The 22966-nt window shown below is 36.4% G+C and overlaps 2 protein-coding genes across 3 annotated transcripts; one reads left to right on the forward strand and one right to left on the reverse strand.

Annotated features, from left to right (window-relative positions):
- Positions 1-1397: 1397 nt before the first annotated feature.
- On the forward strand, positions 1398-16523 carry COPB2 (coatomer protein complex, subunit beta 2 (beta prime); the record flags this gene model as incomplete). Its single annotated transcript, XM_009572310.1, has 21 exons — positions 1398-1535; positions 2162-2248; positions 4043-4169; positions 5256-5404; positions 6560-6706; positions 8011-8110; positions 8250-8392; positions 8614-8813; positions 9385-9495; positions 9776-9864; positions 9940-10046; positions 10363-10506; positions 11214-11344; positions 11646-11853; positions 12087-12197; positions 13024-13238; positions 13518-13610; positions 13690-13870; positions 14012-14080; positions 15688-15780; positions 16245-16523. Coding segments are annotated over 21 exons (2739 nt in total), but the record flags the coding sequence as incomplete, so codon positions are not given.
- A 556-nt stretch (positions 16524-17079) lies between these two features.
- MRPS22 (mitochondrial ribosomal protein S22) lies at positions 17080-22965 on the reverse strand. Of its 2 annotated transcripts, none has more exons than XM_009572309.1 (7): positions 22834-22965; positions 21963-22127; positions 20590-20733; positions 20037-20120; positions 18896-19041; positions 17565-17673; positions 17080-17252 (listed from the first exon to the last, which is right to left on the reverse strand). In XM_009572309.1, exons 2-7 carry the CDS (start codon positions 22083-22085, stop codon positions 17160-17162), a joined length of 699 nt encoding a protein of 232 aa, XP_009570604.1. In that variant the 5' UTR covers positions 22086-22127; positions 22834-22965; the 3' UTR covers positions 17080-17159. The 2 variants fall into 2 exon arrangements, with proteins under 2 accessions (XP_009570604.1, XP_009570603.1); XM_009572308.1 differs by having other exon boundaries at positions 22860-22959.
- Between the last annotated feature and the right edge of the window lies 1 nt (position 22966).

Raw genomic sequence — 22966 nt, forward strand, 5'->3', positions numbered from 1 at the left:
AGGGCCTGGGCAGCCGCCCCGCCAGGACGAGCCAGGGGCCAGGCCTGGGCGTCGCGGGGCCCTTCCGCGCACCGCTGGCCCTGCCTGAGGGAGCTGGGTTTGGCTCTGGGCAGGGCAAGCCAGGGATGTCTGGGCAGGGTCTTCTTGCTCTGTTTGACCCGGGCTTCCCTGTTCCTGTGCTACCTGAAAAAGTCGTAGTGTTATTCTGTGATTTAAGTTAAATAACTTAGTAAGAACGAAGCACTTGAAAGTCCCCTAGCATCATTATGCTTGAAGTCGCAGAGCAGATCCCTTGGGATGAATACCAGTGTGGTATTCATCAGACAGACCTAACAGTTGTCTAAGTGCTTTGAGTACATGTTGCAGTTAACCTCGTACATCAGCCATAGTCTGGTCCTTAGTAGCAGCAGATAAGAGCAGTTCTAAGGGTAAGCACAGAATCACATGCAATTATCTTGCCTACTTCTCTAGTATTTATGGCAGGAGAAATAAACCACAAGTTCATTCTCTACTGTCAGACATCATGTCCATAAGTTACAGGTACTACAATGATAGCTAGGTTCTTTTTCTCCTTCCAGTGTCTTAACATGTAACTGCAGGTTTTATTAATTTTATTCTGCTACTAAACACACACAGCATTCTTTGATCAGATATACCCATTAAGTTCTCTAAGATAAAATGTCAGCAGCATTAAGTGAGCTCAACAGCCTTTGAGTGTCTAAACGAATTTATAATGCCTCAAATATTTTAGGAAATCACTTTGCTATACTTCATGCCTTTTAAATACTCTGGCTTTACATTGCCAGTGATGAAAGTGGAAGCTCAAAGCCTTCTTTATAAGGGAAAGACTTAAATTTTTCCCTCCCCCCAGTTCTTACAACATAGCATTCCATTCTAAAACTTAATGTTGGAATTGTGAACAGAAATAAATTTTTAATGGGCAAATGTTATGGTGTTCCATTGTGATAACTGGCTTTTCCACCTGGTTTTTCAGGTGAAGTAGCAGGAAGATTCATTTTTCTATCATTTGTATTAGAAGCAAATTCTCTTTGCTTTGCTTTAGTAGTTCAGGGACACCAGGAAGATGTGCAGTTGTCCTGGTGCATCTGTTTTTTTGACTGTGCTGGAGATACTTTTTACAGTATGAAAAAATTCTGAATTTCACAAAAGTAAATTAAATGGACCCATTGCCATTGGTGAGGATGTGGTGTTTCTAGAAACCCCTACAAAAACAAATAAGCAGATGGATAGAAAAAAATAGTAGTCTTCTGTCTGCCTGAAAAGCAGGATTGACACCTTTTATTTTAAGGTTTAACTTCAGCTTTCCTTTTTGCAGCATATTTCTGTGCCATTTTTATGCTGAATAATTTGGTATTCTCAATTCTTTTCCTCTCTAGCCTCTCCGACTTGATATAAAACGGAAACTAACAGCTCGGTCTGACCGGGTGAAGAGTGTAGACTTGCATCCCACAGAACCATGGATGTTGGCTAGCCTTTACAATGGCAGTGTCTGTGTTTGGAACCATGAAACACAGGTGATGATCTTGGTTTTCCTTTATTATGAAATCTTCATAACTGACAGATGTATAAATTCTATTTTTCAATAGTAGATACACAAGAAGAGTCATAAATCATTGCCACTAATTGACTGTACTCTCCCCTGACTTATTACATAAGTCACTATAATAATAGACAAGGAATATCTTTAGCTGGACTTTAATGATGTTTCATTTCCTATAAATTTATTTTTCAAGAATTATCTCCTTTGTGGATTCCATGCAAACTAATGACTTTCCTTCTGAAAGATTAGATGCCTCTGTCTTGTACCTGCCATCTATATTTGTGAATGTTGTAGGAACTGTCAGACCTCTACCTGTCTATCAAGTATAGTTGAAATTGGGCAGCAGCTCCAAAAATATTCGGAGGTGGGGTTGGGTTAAGAACGAAGGGAGAACATAAAGGTGATGTTAAAAGAACAGAACAGGCAAGTATCTCCCTTCTTGGACAAGTATGTTCCTTTCAAAATTTGTGCATGTAGTGTTGTGGGATTCTTGGAGAGTTGCCAAAGGCAACATACTGGACACTGTTAAGAAAAGATAAAGAGCTGATTTAAAAACTGCTATTTTCTCCAATGCTGTAAACATATTATTTTTATTTTTAGACTCTGGTGAAGACTTTTGAAGTGTGTGACCTGCCAGTGAGAGCTGCCAAATTTGTGGCACGAAAGAACTGGGTTGTTACAGGAGCTGTAAGTTATCGTCATCTTGTGATTTCCACATGCAGTAGTACTTTCTCTAATTTGTTTTCATGCCATTCCTTTGTACATCACATAATAATCTGATTTTATACGAATTTGTAGAAGAGAGAGGAATACTTCACTACATTTTCCCAGGAATTTTCTCCTTTAAGTAAGCTTAGAAACAAACTTTTCATTTCAAAGGAGAGCAACCTAATACGGTGGCTAATTCTGCATGTAGTGCAAGGTAGATCTAGATTCAACTTTTACTGTCAACTGGAACACGCTCGGCACCCAATTTTGACTAAATATTAGTACTACTTTAACTAAGATGAAACTGCTGACTATCCTACATAAGATAACTTAGAAGTTACTTTCTACTTTTGTTCTTAGTTGTATTAAAAATAAATTTTTTAGAGTTTTACTCATCTCTAGAAAAATACTCTGCTTTTATTCAATGAGTCTACTTTGAGAGGAATAGTTTTATTCTAATCTTGGTAACACATTTTTCTTGATGGAATGAATGTTTTTTGGTCTAAATTGGGGTAATGCTTAAAATTTTCTGTCTCTTTCCCCCCCCCCCAGTCTTCTGCCCTATACACAGAATAAAAAGTTTCTTGTCATTTCATTGTCTTATGCTGCCGTGACCCAGTTACTTCAAGTGCGCATAAGTTAGCAGTGTTTCCCAAGCAGTACGACACTGCCTCTTTGGCAATACAAGAGTTCAAACAGCTACATGGGAGCTGGATAAATAACTGATGAAAGTTAGTCTCCATTTTTATTTTTGTCAACTTACTTTCACCTGGATCAGTTTCTTGATCTGATTCAGTGTGCAGCTGTATTTATCCTAGCTTTCCCAAGGGAGGCTGCAATGCAGTAGCAAGAAATGGTGAGGGAAGGGCAAGACAGCCGCTTTCAGTAACAGGGCCAAGTCTTAGTGACTATGAAAATGTGACATTAGTCATTGCTTATTCTGTGTGTTCCATGTTCATTATGCTGATAGGCTGGTCTCAGAAGAATATGCTTGTCGTTTTCTGCCATTCTGAAGAGTGTTTTCTGTAGGTGTTGCTGCTTAAACAGGCATGTGTGTGGAAGAGGAAAAGACAGAGTGGAAAAGTAAATGCTTTGGATAAAACAAGTAGTGTAGAGTTTATTACTAAGTTTCACTTACTCTGATGGCCTTGTAAGTCATGGTCACTTCTGAAAGCTTTACCGGATGTTTTATTCCTTGTCAGATAGTTCTTAAAAAAATATTTTTTTTCAAAGGTGTGGGAATACTGCTGTTAATAATACTGTATCTGAAATAAAAATATCTCCTCTTCCCCCCCCCCCAAAAAAAAAAATCTCAATTTTAAAAAATAAAGTTGAAATCACCTTTCCACTTCACTTAGAGCTGCAACTTCTTTCCTCCTGGCCCCCGCAGCATTAACATCATTGTAAATTTTATGTTGGAGAAGCTCGCTTTTCATTTTCATATAAAGCATTAATAATTTTAAAAGCATTTTCGCACTTTCCTTAATTTTAAATCAAAAGACTATTTCAAATACATCTTTTAAAAATGAAATTTTAGTTGAAGTTTTTTCTATTTCATAAATGCCTTGGAATAGGATTGGGTAATTTATAGACTTCTGAATCAAAGTATACTTTGTATCATTAGCAATGTACAAAAAATACATTTTCTTAAACATCTTGTTGTTAGAGGCTCTTCAATGGTGGAATGTTTTTTTTCTAGCTACCCTGCATTGAATATAAGGTGTATTATACAGAGAGTCCTATTTTAATGGTGGCTTTTCTTCCCTTTCATAGGATGACATGCAAATTAGAGTTTTTAATTATAACACCTTGGAAAGAGTTCACATGTTTGAAGCACATTCAGATTACATTCGTTGTATTGCTGTGCATCCCACACAGCCTTTCATACTGACAAGCAGCGGTAAGAGTTCTTTGGTATATTTTTATATTTATTAACCAGCTATTTTTAGGCTTCTGTTTTCTGTCTAGTGAGGGATTGCATGGTTTTTTTCCTTTTTCTGCTGAAACAGGAATCCTTGAGCAAGTAGCCAACATGGCAGTTGTCATTTCATGTTATTTCTTTGCCAGATGCATTCATGGTTTTTTAATGGAATATCAACTGTACTTGCAATTTATAATATTTTATCTTCTTGTCAGAGAAGACTGAATAACCTTGTTGCTTAATATATGCCAGAGGAGAGTTCATATATGTGCTAATTAGCTGTTACTTGAGAGTTTGCCACACTGAAGTTCTGGTTTTAAAAAAAAAATTACATAATGGTTTGGATTATGTTTTCAGCTGGCAATCTGACTTGAAGCAACAGATAAATTTCGTCTTTTTTTCCCAAAATACTGCTGAGCTCTCTGTTATTTGAGGCGATCTATGTTACTCAAGATCGGATGATCATAGTATCCCAACAGGTCTCGCTCAAGAACATCTACATCATGCCACTCAGTCCTTTTCATTCCTGGAAACCTTACTAATGCAGTCAGAGCTCTGTAAGAATGCAGAGAGCCTTGTGAGTCAGAAGCACCATATATTTCTGTGTTTTGCTGTTGAAGCTAATACACTTGAAATAAAGGTACTGGGAAGCCAGCTTCCCGGCTGTCTCTGCTTCCTATTCCTTAGTGCTCATCAGAGTAAGTGCTGCAGAAGAAAGCACAGGTCCAATTCCTTAAGATCTGCCCAGTATTTTAAGATTAATAATTCAATACTTTAATATCAATTCTTAATCTCCCTTTTTAAGACAGATGTATTTCTAACTAAGTTTTATCACCATTTTACTGGATAATCTTTTTGAGAAACTTGTGGTCCTTCTACAAGGAAGGACCGGTAATCTTGCAGATGAAAAATAGATTGAGTATTAGCAGTGCCTCTTTTCAAGGGGGACGGGATTAGTGAGCCTTTAACTTGAAGTTATTAAGGATTATGTAGTTTAAGAAGGTAGGTATCAGAATATATTAAACTAACTGAAGCTTGGGTTTTGTTTTGTGGTTTTTTTTTCAGATGACATGCTTATTAAACTCTGGGACTGGGATAAAAAATGGTCTTGTTCTCAGGTGTTTGAAGGACACACCCATTATGTCATGCAGATTGTCATAAACCCAAAAGACAATAATCAGTTTGCCAGTGCCTCTTTGGATAGGACAATCAAGGTAGAGAAACTGTATTTTGGGGTTTTTTTTAGTCGTTAAGTAATTATCAGACAGAGTATACAAACCAATAATACTGTATGGATAATGGGTCAGAATTCTTAAAAGCACATGCAATAATAGAATTTTTATTGAACAAAGACCTGAACATTGGTCAAGTTACTATGCACCTACTAAGTAATTTAGTAAATTTACAAGATTACCTGTCACCTCTAATCATTGAAATGTGATTCTCTAAAGTTTAGGTGCTGCATTTCCATTTGGATTACACAGAAATATTGGGAAGGGGTAATGGTTATACTGTCAATGAGTAGTTCGGGAGAATTGGAACTATACAGGTGTAGTGGGTAAAGCCTTTAAGTGTGTGCATTTAAAAAAAAAAAGTAAAGGCGTTTCTCCCATTATTTTAATGTTCTTCGTTGTCTATCTATTGAATTGTTTCCCAAGGTGTCTTCAACCTTCTCATGGTAGACTCTGAGGAGTCTCATTTACTGTGAAACTTACTAAATATCTGGGACTATAGATTTACAGCCATGCGAGCAGTGAGACTTCCTCACATTCCTTATACATTATTGATGTATTGGCTGTAAAAAGCCAGTTTTGATTTCATACGTCCTCAGATGTTGAGATTAGGTGCGTATAAATGTTGATTTGATAATCATGGGAAAATAGCAGTTTATCTACACCTTGACTTGATTCATTTTGAGTCCTCATTTAGCATGAGATTTGTCATTCATTTAATGTAACTGGAAAAAATAAAATTCAGGACGCAGTTGGGGACAACCTGTGTATGCACAAATAGTTGATTGCTTTTTCTAGGTCTATTAGTTAATTCCATAACCAGATACTAATTCTTACAAACAGTGTCTTATGTGGTTTTATGTCCTTAAAATAAAAAAAGTTGAAAGAAACCAATTCCATTGTTTTGAGGGGTGAGCACAGCATGTGCAACTCAGCATGTTTTTTCTGTTTATTTGGGGGGGATTGGTAGTTTGATAAGCAGCTGTTCGGGTTCTTCTTTGGAACTCCATATTCTATCTCTTTGGAATTGTAAAGTACATGTGAATATCTACTCTGTTTGGCAAGGTTGACCTGGATGCAAAAGATTGATAGCTACATGCGGTTGGGTTTTTTGTTGGTTTTTTTTTTTCTGGGAAGGTGTGGCAGCTTGGCTCTTCTTCACCCAACTTTACTTTGGAAGGTCATGAGAAAGGAGTAAACTGCATTGACTATTACAGTGGAGGAGACAAGCCGTATCTCATTTCAGGTGCAGATGACCGGTTGGTTAAGATCTGGGACTACCAGGTATGTGTTCAACTCTTCATAAACTTTTGTGCAGACTGCCATAGCAAAGCCATTAGTGAAGGAATAGAAAAAGAGGGAAAGGATTTGAATACATCAACAGATTTTCCTCATTTTTCCTTGGAAAGAAGGAAGTGTGGGGGGGAAATATTTCATGACACATTTTTCATTTAAGAAGAAAAAAAAGATTTTGTTAATCTTTGAGAAAACCTGCTGTGAATTTAAATAACCTCCAAGTTAATTTGTAGAATTAAATTTGACATAAGGTTTCTACTATTAGCGTTTGGGTTTTTTCTTGTAACATAGTAATCCCTGCCTTTTGGACTTCTTTTTTTGTGGATTAAGGTGCTCCTCTTCTGTGTTCAAATGTAAATATTGTTCTTGTATGAACTCTTTCCATCCTTTTACTTCTCATTAATTTTTTTCTTTATTTCTTTATTTCCTTCCCTCGCTCCTTTTTCATCTTATGCACACTTACACAGGAACATGTGTGCATGCACACACATGCATTTGCTTCTACTTGACAGTTTGCAGGGGTCATGAGGTGACTTGTTTAAATGCTCTGTAGGAAAGAGATTGAATCCAGGGATTCAGTTCTGTTGTGGAACCTAGAGTTCCTAAGTTCTTCCTTTGTACAAGTGTATGAATGGCCAGAAGGGCCAGAAAAAATTTGCTAGATAGTACTTTCTGGTTGTTAAAGCATGTGGCGCTAGAGTAAATCCAAGCTCAGAAGTTAAAGCTAGCACTGTTAATTTTAGTATGCACTGTTACATAACAGTGCTTGAAATTTTGCCACCATGTACAGTTGTATACATCAGTTACATAGTCTGATCTTAGTTGTCTCAAGCAGAGTAGACTTTTCTTTCACAACTGTGTGAATGAACATTCTTAACAAAGATAATACTAGATCTGTCTTCACCTGTAATTAGATTCAGATAGATGTTTTGCTCTGATTTTTTTGCAGTGAACTCGGCTTTCTATCTTGCTTTAATCTGTTGTGCTACATAGCTCTGAGAAAGTGTTTCTTCTAGGCAGAAACCCATCAGAAAATAGAGGAAAACAACTATGTCAAGGGAAATAAATATTTTCTTCTGGGGAGAAATTAACTCAATACAATCGTAGTTTTTAATATGTCTAATGCTGCTGTTTGAGTATCTTGGAAATAAATATTACTGGAAGAAATCTAGAGAAACATGTTTTCAGATAAATTTTGGATTTGGGGGGAGATTTTTTTTAATAAACGAAGGTTAAAATGTAGCATCATGTTTATTATCTGTACCTGTACTTCCGACTTTTTTTTTTTTCAGAATAAAACATGTGTACAAACACTGGAAGGACATGCTCAAAATGTGTCATGTGTCAGCTTCCATCCTGAATTGCCTATCATTATCACAGGCTCAGAAGATGGTAATTTTGTATTTTCTGATATATAAAGCACAGGGGAAGAACCTATGGGAGAACTCTTCTTGTGGTGTGGCTACACACCTCCTGCCCTCGCATTGAGAGAAGAGATAAAAGGCATGTATTTCTTTCTTTTTTCCTCTAGGAACTGTGCGCATTTGGCATTCAAGCACTTACCGCCTGGAAAGTACCCTCAACTACGGTATGGAGAGAGTGTGGTGTGTGGCCAGTTTAAGAGGATCCAATAATGTGGCTTTGGGATATGATGAAGGCAGCATTATTGTTAAGGTACAATTAATGGTTTGAAATGAGAAATGGTGATTCATCACTGTCCTGTGTACAGAGCAACTGATTTCTGATTCTGTGATAATATGTGAAATACTGAAAATTTGGCATTTTAGTTGGCATTTTTAGGCAGAGCCAGGGTACTTCACTAGATATGTTCAACTGAAAAGAAAATCAAGAATGTATTTTCTCCATCTGCTAAATTCTTATGCTACACTTCCTAGCTTGGTCGTGAAGAACCTGCCATGTCCATGGATGCAAATGGAAAAATTATTTGGGCTAAACATTCAGAAGTCCAACAGGCTAACTTGAAAGCTATGGGAGATGCTGAAATCAAAGACGGAGAAAGATTGCCGCTGGCTGTAAAGGATATGGGGAGCTGTGAAATCTATCCTCAGACAATTCAGCACAACCCTAATGGACGGTAATAGATTTTAGAACAAAATACTTAAACATTTCTCTTTTTTTTTTTTTTATATTGGAAAACTTTTTGAATGAAAGAGTTGCATGTGTGCTGGTGGCTGAGAGCCTATGGAGAACAGGTGTATTAGAGTCAGGCACTGTAAAATCAGAGTAACAGATGGGCTTCACCTGTAAGAGCTGCTTAAACAGACAAGTTGGACATTCTAGGTAGGGGAAGAAGTATGCAAACAAAATGTATAAGGTAATAGCAGCAGACCACATTCTTTTATCACTTCCCTTGAATTGTTTTTTTGTTAACAGTTAGGCTAAATTAAAAGGTAAAGGGACACAAGGTACAAGAGCCACTCAGTAGAGACCAGAAGGAAGAGGGAATAGCAAGTAGCTAGCCACGTGATGCAGAAGAAAATCCGGTTCTGTGACATTTTTTGCATATAAGAAGCTCTTTTATTCAGTCTGCATTTGCAGTGATTATATTGGGCTAGAGGCCTTTACTTTTCAGATAGTTTGTCTACTTGATCATGCCTATTGAACTGAATGCAGATGTCTACAAATGCATCTTTCTCCTGCTCTAGTTTTGTAGTAGTGTGTGGTGATGGTGAATACATCATCTACACAGCTATGGCTTTGAGAAACAAGAGCTTTGGTTCTGCGCAGGAGTTCGTATGGGCACATGATTCTTCAGAGTAAGTGTTGCAGATGTTTTTTTCCTTTGTATTAACTTAAATTTGCTGCTGCTAGTTTTCAGGCTGTACAAATGGTAAACTGGCCTGAAGACTAAAACCTGTGTGGATAATGAACTTTCAATAACTGTCCTACTTTAAAATTTTCCATTTGTAGCACTCTGCTAACTTTTGAAGATAAATCAAATGCAGTTGTTTTGTAGCAGCTTACAATTTTAGTAATTTGCTACTTTGGAAGCTGAATAATTTTTTTTTTTTTTTTTACAATGCAATCTCTATTTAGATACGCAATCAGGGAGAGCAACAGTGTTGTAAAGATATTTAAAAATTTCAAAGAGAAGAAGTCATTCAAACCTGATTTTGGAGCAGAAGGTAAGTATTTTAAAATAGATATGTTGATGCATTTTTTGCACAATGTGGGTTTTTTCCACCTTTATTTTCTTGCAGGCATCTATGGTGGCTTCCTGTTGGGCGTCAGATCTGTTAATGGTTTGGCATTCTATGATTGGGAAAACACAGAATTGATTCGCAGAATTGAAATTCAGCCCAAACATGTAAGTTTCTAGATGGGACTGAAGGTATTTACCTGTCTGTGTTTACTGATTTTTTTTTGTTTGTTTGTTTTGTTTTGTTTGTTTGAACAGACTGCTGATTTTCATGAATGAAGCCAAGCTGTCAATCATAAAGTAATAACTTCTTAAGTTTATCTCAATCTTTATAGCAGAACGGGAAAAAAAATCCCTGTATGTGTTGGCTTCTCAGGTACTAAAGCTTCTGTTAGAGTTAGTATGTTTTAACCTTAATTTATATATCCTCCTTTCTTAACCTGGGGTCTCTATAACAGTGCCATTATTGATTCTGATGATACAGATTTTCTGGTCTGACTCGGGTGAGCTTGTCTGCATTGCTACAGAAGAGTCATTCTTCATTCTAAAATACCTATCAGAAAAAGTTGCAGCAGCCCAAGAAACACATGAAGGTGTCACTGAAGATGGAATTGAAGATGCTTTTGAGGTACCTCCTGTTTAAAAAATGGAATAGGATTAGAGATCTTCGAAGCAAGTCTTCCCAGAGTATAGCAAATATAGTCCTTAACATAGTCCTATTAAAATTTAGTTTCCAGAACACTGGAATACGGTATACACAGTGTACATCTGCCTGAGGAACACTGTTAATGATTTTATTTGGGTTCCCTGGGGAGACTATCCCTGTTGACTATCCCTGAATCCCAGTATGACAGACCTTGATGCCTATGTTTCTCTTCAGATATCTGTTTACTATTCTCACAGAGTTACAGAGGTTATTTTTAAAGGACACATTCAGGTAGTATGTTTACATTGCTTAAACTCTTTCTGCAATTTTCAAGTTTTGAAATATTACTGAGATTTGAGAACAAGTGAAAAAACCTCATGCTGTGAAATGTCAGAAACAACTTCCCTTGTGAAATTTTTCGATTATCTTGCTTAATGCTTAGTTTGGTGCTCGTTTCCTGGATTTGTAACTGGTTTAGTTAAGTATTGAGGTAGAGATTTCACGTTACACCATTTTTTAAAAACTAAAAGCATTATTTAAGTACTTCAATCTGTATCTAAACTTTTTTGCAACTTGCTCAACTATTTACTTAAGTATAGAATACTGAGTTTAATTTGAAAATGCAATAGTCTTACTGCTATCTAAAAGTACCTTTTTACATATCTAATTAAATAAAACTTAATTTGCAGGTTCTTGGTGAGATTCAGGAGATTGTGAAAACAGGCTTGTGGGTAGGCGACTGCTTTATTTACACCAGTTCTGTGAACAGACTAAACTACTATGTTGGAGGAGAAATTGTCACTATTGCCCATTTAGACAGGTAAGTTGCTGCATCAGGTTGTAAGCAAGTATTATAGATTCTTTCAATGAAGTTAGGACAAGGTGAACCTTGTCACCTGTTTGCCATGCGTTGCTACTTTTTCTTGCCTATCATGCTAATATATGTTCTAAGGTAGTAATGTAATCTTGGAGGGAATAAACAGTGTTATGTGAAAGTGCATATGTAGTAAAAGTAGACTTTTTCTTGTGAGTATTCTTGCTACTGTAAGAACTACTGGATTTTTTTATAGACTATTTGGAAGTGGATCTATTCAAGATGAATATTCTTTGTTTTGTTTCAGGACAATGTATCTTTTGGGGTATATCCCCAAGGACAACCGACTTTATTTGGGTGATAAAGAGCTGAACATTGTTAGCTACTCTTTGCTGGTCTCAGTGCTTGAATATCAAACTGCTGTGATGAGAAGAGATTTCAGTATGGCTGATAAAGTTCTTCCCACAATTCCAAAAGAACAGAGAACCAGAGTTGCACATTTTCTTGAAAAACAGGCAAGAAAACTACTTTTTAGTTCTCAAAACTTAATAAATCAGTTTATTCACATTTCTAATTGAATTTGCTAAGCAAAACCAGATCATTTTAGCTGTATAAGCATAAAGTCTTGTTAATCATCCCTATTTATTTGAGAATACTGTAACCTTCTGCTTAGAGGTCTTCTGTTAGAACATCTATGATGCTGTTTGACCTGACAGATCACAGTCTTACTTTCAGATTTTTATTTTAGGGCTTCAAACAACAAGCTCTTGCAGTATCTACAGATCCAGAGCATCGTTTTGAACTTGCTCTTCAACTTGGAGAATTAAAAATAGCCTATCAGCTTGCAGTAGAAGCAGAGGTAAACGTAATTTTTGGTGACCCTCACTAATTCTGAGTATTAGTGTGAATCTTAAGAGGTCCTGTAAGAAAAGACTATGGTATGTGGGGATGCAGTACAGCTCCCTGAACACTATATAAATGCCTCCAACTTCCTCGATGAATCTCTTCTGTCTGTAATGCAAAGGAATCTAAAGTGTGGGATGGGGACAGAAAAATGTTGTCTGCTCAGAAAGCTACAGGAACTCCTGGAGGATACAGAACTTGATCAAAGAATCAAGCCTTAATCTCCAGTATTGAACAGTGAGAGGAGGAATGGCGGGACTGAAGCCTCTGGGCCTTTGTTCCAGCCTTGGCAAACTTAGACTGGTGCACTAGGAAGACTGACAGGCAGTGATTTGTCCCATAGCCATTATTCAGAGAATTGATCTCAAAGTTCCTGTTGTAAAATAACGAAGTTAGTGATAAGGAATGTTAACTTACAGACTCAATTGTCTGTCTTACATTCTGAAGGTTAACTTGGGAGCTTTCTTTAAGAGATTGCTACTGTTCAGATTTCCAAAGTTATTTCTACCTCCTCCCTCCATGTTTAATGAAAAACTTTCTTTTATGTAATGGTATAGCTGTGTAATGATCTGCATATAACACTCACTGTGTCATGCTGTGAAGCTGCAATAGTCATAGTATCTCAAAGGGAAGACAAGTGTAACAATGGCTACAGTACCTTCACGTGTAAACTTAAAATTTCATATGGAATGCTCTGAAAAATATTTAAATGCTGTTCAAAAATGTGAGGGTTATTTTTTGTTTTTTTTCTTTCTCTCCCTCTCCCCTTTTTGTACCATTAGTCAGAACAGAAATGGAAGCAACTTGCTGAGCTTGCCATTAGTAAATGCCAGTTTGGCTTAGCCCAGGAGTGTCTCCACCATGCACAAGACTACGGAGGTCTACTGCTCCTGGCTACAGCTTCAGGAAATGCTAACATGGTGAATAAGTTAGCTGAAGGAGCAGAAAAAGATGGCAAGAACAATGTTGCATTTATGAGCTACTTCCTGCAGGGAAAGTAAGTAGCAAGCAGGAGATTCAGATTATTCTGCTCTGCTTTCTGAAATGCAGAGAACCTCAGGTTCTTAAAATGGTTAACTACAGCTAACGTAAAACTTCCTGGAGAAAGATTGTGGCATGTGCCTCTTCAGAAAAGCTGATTCTGTTTTATGATGGGTGCTACTTTTAAAATCTGAAATGAAAGCACTTTAATGTAATAGAATAAACAGCTAATCTAATACAAAAATTTGTCTTTATTAAACTTACTGATTAAAATCCCATTTTAAAAATCTTTTAGGCTTGATTCATGTTTGGAACTCCTGATTAAAACTGGACGTCTCCCAGAAGCTGCTTTTCTTGCACGGACATATTTGCCAAGCCAAGTTTCAAGGTAACTTCAAAGCATATGCAGAGCGTGAATAGTGTTGTCAAAATTCACTGTATATAACAAATACGGTCTGCATCTCCAGGGTTGTTAAACTGTGGCGGGAGAATCTCTCTAAAGTCAATCAAAAAGCTGCTGAGTCCCTTGCTGATCCTACAGAATATGAAAATCTTTTCCCTGGATTAAAGGAAGCTTTTGTTGCTGAAGAATATGTTAAACAAAGTCTTACTGACTTGCGGCCAGCCAGGGAATACCCTCTTGTCACTGTAAGTAAGAAGTGGGAGCTCTTACCGTCTCTAGAAGAAGAACATTTGGTGCTGTGTAAATTCAGCTTTAAGCAAGTCAGTGCAACCACTTAAACATTCTATGAACGTGTGTTTTGGTGTTTTTGGTTTTTCTACTTTTAGCCAAACGAAGAAAGAAACTTACTTGAAGAAGCAAAAGGCTTTGAGCCTTCTGGAGTAATGGCACCTCAGGTCAGTGATGAACTCTAAAGAAAGAGGCATTTTGCTACTGTACGGTAACATCTAACCTGGAGAATATTTCACCAATAACGGACAACTTGGTGCTCTTATTAGCTACAGTGCTTACAGTTAGGCAGAGTTCCGTGTTCTTTTGCCTCAGACTTTTCTTAATCTACTTCTGTAACTACTAATAACTTCTTGACTGTGAAATTATTTCTTTTGTGTGGTTACTTACCTTAGTGTGAGTAATCGTAGAGTCTTACCATTGAATTCATCCTGCAGAAAAACAATTTCAATTGCACATACTGCTGCTAGTTTTGTAAAAGCTCAGTAGTTGAAACCTGGAAACTCTTGCATATTACAGCAATTAAAAATGCTTTATATTCTTTGCTAGTGTGCATGGTTATGGAATAAGTCTATTCCATAACTGACTAGGAATCCTACTCAATTACTTGAAAATACTTTCTAATCAATATCTGAAGTAACTCAAATGGATTTTTTTTTTTTACTACCTTAGCTGTCCAAGTATTATGCAGAAAACGTGACTTAAATATAAGGTATAAGCATATAAATTGAAACAAACACTTAAAATGCTTTTCAGAGCTTAAACAGAAGATGACAACTTCTAATTCTTGCTCATGTCAAATATATTTTTACATTTGAACATGAAAATTGGAATGTGAGAGTTTCTTAAAGACAATGGTGTTGGCACAGCTCTGATGCTATAAACGTCTAAAAGAACTGCAGTGGAAACTGAGGGAGAAACATAAAGTCGCAACTCTCCGTTCTGTCTCTGTATTTTTTCCTTGTAGGAGATGCACTACAAAGCTTTATTGACAGTTCAGAGAAGCTTACTTAGCTTACTTTCAAGTAGCTTTAGTGACTATTTGCTGCTTGTATATCAAAGCGAGTATCATCAAAGCAAAATCAAAGAAGATACAGAAACAGCATTGCAAAAGTTACCTAAAACAAATTAGAACTAGCTTGCATTAAAAGCTGAAAACAAGACTGCTAATCTTAAAAGCATATCTTTGCATTCAGTTAATGATTGCATAGAAGTCCTTAAACAACAGTTCTCTTACAGTGGAGGTTGAATATGGAAAGTTTTGTAGGAGACAATTATATAATTAATCTAAATATGGTTAATTGACTAGTACTATTGCTTCAGTAATGGTACTAACTGGTGAATTATCTTAATATAAAACTTGTGCAGTGGTGAAGAGAGAAGGATAAGTGTTAAACCATTATAGGGTATGGAACACAAAGCCCAGCAACAGTACAAAGATTTACTACCTTTGCTAAAACTGCTGTGACACTCGCAAGTAACCTAATCTCTTTCCAAAATCACTTCAGTATTTGACATTAACTGATACTTTCTGAAGGTTGTTTTCATTGTTTCATCCATCCATGCTTTAAATAAACTGGGTAGGGAAACAGTAGTCTCCACTGGAGTGACGACTAGAAGGCTTACTGGCTGTGAAGATGTGGTTCAAGAATTACTGAGGGAAACTTTGAAAGAGAACCACAGGGAGAGGGGGATTATAGGTCTGCTACTGTTTACTTGCTTTTGTTGAAAGAATTTAAATTCACAAGAACTTAAGGAATCTCTTTTTCATTAGAAGAGGGCTGAAGAACCAGTTCCATCTCCTAAACAAGAAGTGATGAAGACAGTTTTGGATAATTCTGATCTACTTCCAACAAGAGATCAAAAGGTACTGAAATATATTTTTATGAAAAGAAGTACAAGCACTAAATTCGTTTTATGTTAAAGACTTCAACTAATAACGATTAAACCAAGCTACTGGAGAATGTCACTATATTAATAAACAACTTAGGACCAGTACAGTGTATGGATCCCTTCCTGTTGTATACTGTACCCAGTAACATAGACCAATTCCTAGAGCCTTGTGGATTTACCAGGAATGAAAGGTGAAGTCCAAACACAGTTGGTCAGAACATAGTAAACATGCAGAGTTGCAGTTGCAACTCTGAGAGATGCTTTCTTACCAAGGTGGCAGCTTTTCTCTCCAGTTTATTTTAACATTTATGTTCCACCTAGCTGCCTCAGCTTGGTGTTTTGCAGGATGTGCAAATATATCACACAGAATCATACATCGTATAAGCTGGCTAACATTTATTATTAGTATCCCCTTAATCTAGTTTTTTCTTTTCCTAGACACTGCTGGACTTGGAAGATGACTTAGATAACATGGATCTGGAAGATATTGATACCACAGATATCAATCTGGATGAAGAGATCTTAGATGAGTGAACATACTTTTTAGATGACCAAATCAATTACTCCAAACAAAGGTCTATGTGCTCCAAGTTAATTTGATTTTTATACTCCAAGTGGACCATGTACATGTAGAAAGAAGGGTAGATGCAGCAACTGTACAAAAAGTATGTTGAAATTCAAGATGTAGGCCTGCTCCAGTGTGTACTAAAAAATGTTTTCATTTATCAAGTAATTCAATAAACCCTTTTAAACATTCTATTTGTCAGTTCTCCATTTGCTGGTAATCCTACTGTTCTTAACCCAGCTTCAATAGTGTGTATTGCAAATACTTGAAACAGGAGAATAGTAGCCAAGCATTAGTATTTTAACCTGACTTCTCTTTGCATATACGCATGGTATATGGTTACTTTTTCACTGTGCTATTTGGCTTGTATCTGTTAACAAGCAGTAGCTCAGTTACTCTTCCAGACAACACTTTTAGCTAAAAGATCTAACAGAACAGTAATATGTGTTAAGGGATGGATGTGGTGTTACACACTTTCCTAAATGAAGCTGTCCACACCCTACACTTACTTCAATAAGTAAAATCAATTGTGGGCAATTCTTTACATTCAAGATGCAACGGTAAAGGAATTAAACTCAGACTGTATTGTCACCTCAAAACAAAAGTCATGATGACTGCTATAAGTTCATTTACAGAATTTTTGAAAATAACATGCTGCTGTATTGATTCTTACATATTTTAGTAAAAAAACTTCTAGAACAGTCAGTTTTTTAAAGTATTTATTGTGGAATCCTGTACAGAGAAAGTTTATAAACAGACTTAAAACTTACTATGAACTAAAGTTTATTTCATGAAGCTGTAGAAGTAGCCATTGCTTCTTCATAAGCCTGGAGGGCCAGTTGTATATAGCCTTCTTTCTGTGACTCAGTTTTCACAAATACCTGCAAACATGGCAGAAGAGAGATTAATGTACAGCTAAGAGCACAGCTGCATAAAGAGATTTCATCATTCCAGTGGTAGATCAGCCAGCTACAACTGAAATCCTGGTGCAGCTATATATAGTCTTTTAAAAAAAAAACAAAACCCACAAACAACCAAAAAAAAAAAACCAAAGACCAACCTGTCATGCACAACAGTTCTAGTTGAACATACGCTGCTTAAGGTAAGGAGAAATTTAGACTACTAAATAGGCTTCTGCTGTTTCAAAGCTTTCTCTTCTGTAGTTAAAGTAGCCTTAAAGTAGAAAAGCATACCTTGATCAGATCAACTCCTTGAAGTTTCCCTTCTTTAGCTTCTTTTGCTGATTGACATTCAGGATGAAGCATATGATACAGTGTAATTAAACTTGTAGCATCATCCAGCCTAAACAAATAAAGGCCCATTTGTAGCAAGTACTTTCTTTTAATACTTAAGAGTATTTAGAGAAAGTGTACTTTGTACCACAGGCTTTCATAAACTTGTGCTTTCACCAAGTATAGAGTCATTAGAATATACAGCTAAACAGGCATCGCATCATCTATTACAATGGCAACCTGTTCGTGAGAAGAAAGACCAGAAGCATGCGAACACCAAGGTGCACCAGGTAAGGTACATAAATTTATCCATACTGCAGTTTAAGCCTGATGTACTGTTCAGCAGTAATAAAGCTGAAATATCTCTGTAAAACACAATTAGTTACCCAATAACAAATATTTAGCGGAACAACCGTGCCAAAGAGAAACTTTCTAACACCGACTGCGGTGACTAGAATGTTTTACAGAAGCAGTATTAGAAATCTTGTGACACCTAGCCCTCAGCTGAATTTAAAACTGGAACAGGTGTTTTACATAAATGTAAGCATAAGCCAAAAGTGGGCAGGTGGCAGGTAAAGATGCTCCAAACTCCGGTAATTTAAATTGTCAGGATATTTGAATTTTCCTTTTAACAATTTGATTCCAAAACTGGAACTTCCTTGTATTTCTTAATATCCTCAGGTTTAAAAGTTAGATCTGACTACCTGTTGAAAGTTTCTACCTTCAACGGTAGGAAATGAATGCCACCATCACTGCGACTTGGAGTTCTAATTGGACAAATTTCTCCTACCTGTAGTGACATTTTGAACAATTAAATATTGTTTGTTTCAGGGAATTTTGAATAAGTTTAGCAGCATATCTTATAGAAATCCATCCATTTAAAATGAAAGTGATTCCTAAGCTACTTAGGAATTGCTCTAAAACCCAGAGTGTGTCAATCTTAAAAGCCAAAATTGAGCTCAGTAGTATAAAATTGTTGGGCTTTAAGATCAACATTGTCCAGAGCTGGAGGTGTACTGACAATTACACGGGAAACAAAAATAAAAACCTGACAACTACAAAAGGCTAATTTCTGCAGAAACCTAGTTTAATACCCTACAACTTCATGTACTGTAGTTGGTGCTTCCATTCAGCATCTATATAGCTAAAAGTTACAGCTAGCCTAAAATTTCATGCAGATGAAAACTTTTATACATCTTACAAAAATACTGTTTTTATTTCCAAATAATGGTACTTGTTGTTTTCTGTTTGTTTAGATAAGCAGAGGTAATAAAGTGACAAACACCACTTACAAGTCTCTGTGGATCATATCTATTAGTAAGCCATCCGTTTTCTTTCTGTTTACTAGATACCATACCATTCCTCCAAAGTGTCTTGTTGAACGGAGCAGATCATATTTGGCATGTTTCTCAATGTCGTCATATGTCCGATGATGAACCTATACACAGAAAAGCTTTTAGTTTCATCAGCATAACTGGAGCTTGATGGCAGTTTCTCCCCTCTACCTCTCACTTAAGAGTTTTTAATCTATTTTCAGATGCTCCAGAAGTGCAGGAGTAAGCCACAGGCTGCACCACGCTACCTTAAAGCTTTATACATCTTATAATTCAGGGTAACACTGGGATAACCCAGTTCTTAGTACTTAGGCATAGACATCTTTATGTTAAGAGAAAGCTAAATACTAGCTATGTACTGAAAATTGGGGGAGGGAGAGACATGATCTCTGAACCTTCATTTCACTGCTGTCAAATTGTAATCTATTATTTAAGCAGAAAAATGCTCGAGCAAAGAGGTGAAATTCTATATTGAAGAAAAGGTACTTGAAAAATTGCCTAATAGAAGTTACATTCTCAATTATTTAAGAAATTATTACAGCTTAAAGAGAAGTAAACATTTTAAAGGCAAGTGTAGACTAACATTCACCAGTAACTACAGTTACTAAATTTAAATATTTTATCTAGAAGTATATTTTTGTACCTGGTCTTTGTCAAAAATAACACTTTGTGTACAGTGCTCTCAGATGCAGTTCATCAGTCATCTAACTTCATCAGTTATCTACCCGGTCCTTTCAAATCCTAACATAGCAGTTAGCATGACTTTAGTAGCATAACTCTGGTTGTGGGCAGTTATGGGCATTATCATCAATTCTGGTTTGATACCAAAAATACCTATATAAAGACTACTTTTATGCAGCTGTAGTTCCTTCAATACTGTTGAAAATTACTTAAACATCATCCTGTTTTACTTTTCCGTAAGGAAAAAATAAACACCAAAACTCATCACAAAGATAACAGGTAATCTATAGGGGGAAAAAAAGAACACATATGAACACCACGTTTGGTCCCCAGATAATACTTATGTTTACAAAACAACCCCTACAGTTCTTCACTAATACTTTTTTTTTTTTACTAGAAAAATGAAAAGTGAACTCACTCTGATATAGTCAGGTGAATCTGGCTCAAACTGAGCAATGCACCTGTTAAGGATATCCTCATGACGGTCTTGCTGAAACACAGTCTAAAACAACAGTTCAAATTCAGGAATAGATTCTGTATCACACCATTCCAACTCTCCAAAATCAAAACAGCAGCCACAACATTCCTGTTGGCAACCCTTACAGTGAGTATCCCCTTAATCACAAGACAAAAAGGGATAACAGTACAGTAGCTGCCTTGATGGCATTAATACAATGTTTCTTGATTTTTGTTTCCAAAACACCAGTTCACATTTTCAGATTACAGATTCAGTTCACAATTTCATCAAGGCATAAATTAAACATGGGTTTCTAGTACAACAGAATATTTACACCTACCCAGGAGTTACCTGGCCATAACCTGGTTATCAATTGTTCAAAACAGAATTCAAGCTCCTTAGAACATAGAAGCAGACTGGCTTATTCAGAGGTACTCTGTGCAAATAGCACAGTTTCACTATCAGAGCACAATTAAGCAAAAAAGATCAGTTTTCAAAACCAGGAAGATCTTACCACAAGGTGTTCATCCTTGAATACCACTGGGGGAATAACTCTGCGCCCTTCTTTTGGGAAGAATATCTGTATCATTCTGTCTCGTTCTTCCCAGGTTGCTTTGCGTAATACACCATTTGGTTCTCTAACTACAATGAAACGTTCCTGAAAAGGTAAAAAAAAAAAAAAAAAAAAGGGCATTATTTCCCAAAATATTCTCTCTTCATAGCCAGAACCATTGTAAAAAAAGATTCTTATTTGGCAACGTCCTTCTATACCTAAACTGACACTAATAATACCAGTTTCTAATTGATTGTTGCTATGTGCTACATACAAGCAGACTGGCTTATTCAGAGCTACTCTGTCCAATTAGCTACCTGCTAATTAAGTGCTACATTTGCACCTTAATTTTACTGTATGACATAACTGTGCATGCGCCTACACTAAAAGTTACCACTCTGTGAAGTTTTGACAGGTAGCATAACCAATACCCAGAGAAAGGAGTTAGTGTTGCTCCTGGCCTGATTTTATGCATTTAGTAACACATACTAAATTAAGAATGTATTTTGTACTTTTTTTAACATTGTTTCAGATGTAAGCGCTAGAATCAAGTAAGGGGAAGTGCAAAACAAAAAATACAATAGATAAAACAATATACTCAGATCTGTTCCCAAGCATATTTGATTTAGGGTGGCAGACAGGAAAGTTTGTTGGGATGAGGAAGTTTTCAATACATTGAGGCAGAAGAATAAATAGCAGGTTCCTGGAGAGCACTCTCAGATAGAGTACTAGATGGAAGACTTGGCAATTCACTTCACAGGATCATCACTATATGCATGTTTGTACTATGGAGACCTCTTAGAATCATAACTATTTGTTAAGAATTTTTCCAGCCTCTTACTACTGGTACTTAAGACAATCTAGATGTTTCATTATACAAAGACAATTCTATTTGACAGCTGTTTCTTCACAACTTTCCCGTGAACTCATTTATCATTTACTCAGCTTTCCACCAGATCTTTGCAACTGTGAAGTAGCACCATCTTTGGTCTATGCACAGTACTAAGTATCCAAGTCCACAGAAAGCTTCTAGGAAGTACGGAAGAACTCAGCACTCCTAGCATATCACAAGCATCTACTTTTAAAATAATTAACTAACTATCCCACAGCTTCCCCCCACACACCTGTTTTTGAGCACTGGAATGTAATTTATCATTACCAGTTAGAAGCAAACGTTTAGAAATATATGTCTTCATATTGCCTTGTACCACACTGAATTTACCACTCCTCAGCCTTTTTGCAAATTGCTATAACTGCATTTTATTAAAACCTAAAGCTTATTTTGAAATTAAGAATGAAAAGCTCTTAAAATAAATTAATACATTGTCACTTACACGATGTGGAATAGAGTAAGTTAAATCTGTAAACACATATTTTGTAGTTTCAGTTCCTTCAAGGAATTTGTCTTCTGCTAAGACATCATCAATTGGCTCTCGTTCATTCAAAACAGGGGGCATGATTAGTTTTTCTTTAGCTTCCTCAATGGCTTTTCTTGTGGCCTTGAAAAAAAAAAAAGTAGTTTAATTTTACAATTTAAAAAAAAATCATCCTATTGGAAAGCTAACATACAATTTTGGGACAAATATTTTCATTTAGAGAGAAATTTTAAAAGTCTTTTTTTTTTCTCCTGCAGTTGAGAAGTGAGACACTAATTCAGTCTCCAGGTAGATGAATCACATGTGAACAATATACCACTACTGTAAGCTGCTGGAGGAAGTTCCAAAACTAAAATCTACATATACTACTGCAAACACCACGTACTTTTCCACAGTAGATTTCCCCCAAAGCATAAATTGCAATCAACAGTTTATATATAGCTGTGATTGTCGTTACAGAAGAACTGGCTTAAGTCAAGCCCCTTCATCCTGGACCATGGTCAGACAACAGAGAAAAAAAAGTAGTCAAAGGATTCCCAGGGCTATAATTTAAATGTCAGATAAAGACATTTAACACAATTAGGAAGCATAAGGAAAGGGGATAATAAAGAGAACTTGTCACTCAAGAAAAAAAGCATCCCATTTCCTTCCATATTCCATAAAAATCGAGAAAAAGCGGATAAATAAAACTGACTATTTAAAGTGAAGAAACACTGATTTACACTAATGACCTGAAACAAAGGAAAGAAACCAAAATGTTTTCAACAGCAGCATTAAAGGAAGCAGAAATATGGACTGTTACAGACTTTTTGCCAAAACCAAAACTTGCTTCAAAAAGAAGCAGAGCAGACTTACCTCTTCCAGCTGAGCTTCTGTCATTAGCTTGTACTTGGGCGGTTTAAGCTCCTTTTTCACCGGCCTAAAGACCTTCTGCAGGTTGAGCCCTGTCATTTTGCGGAGCA

The sequence above is a fragment of the Fulmarus glacialis genome, unplaced genomic scaffold (genome assembly GCF_000690835.1).
Source record: "Fulmarus glacialis isolate BGI_N327 unplaced genomic scaffold, ASM69083v1 scaffold45482, whole genome shotgun sequence".
Classification (NCBI taxonomy): domain Eukaryota; kingdom Metazoa; phylum Chordata; class Aves; order Procellariiformes; family Procellariidae; genus Fulmarus; species Fulmarus glacialis.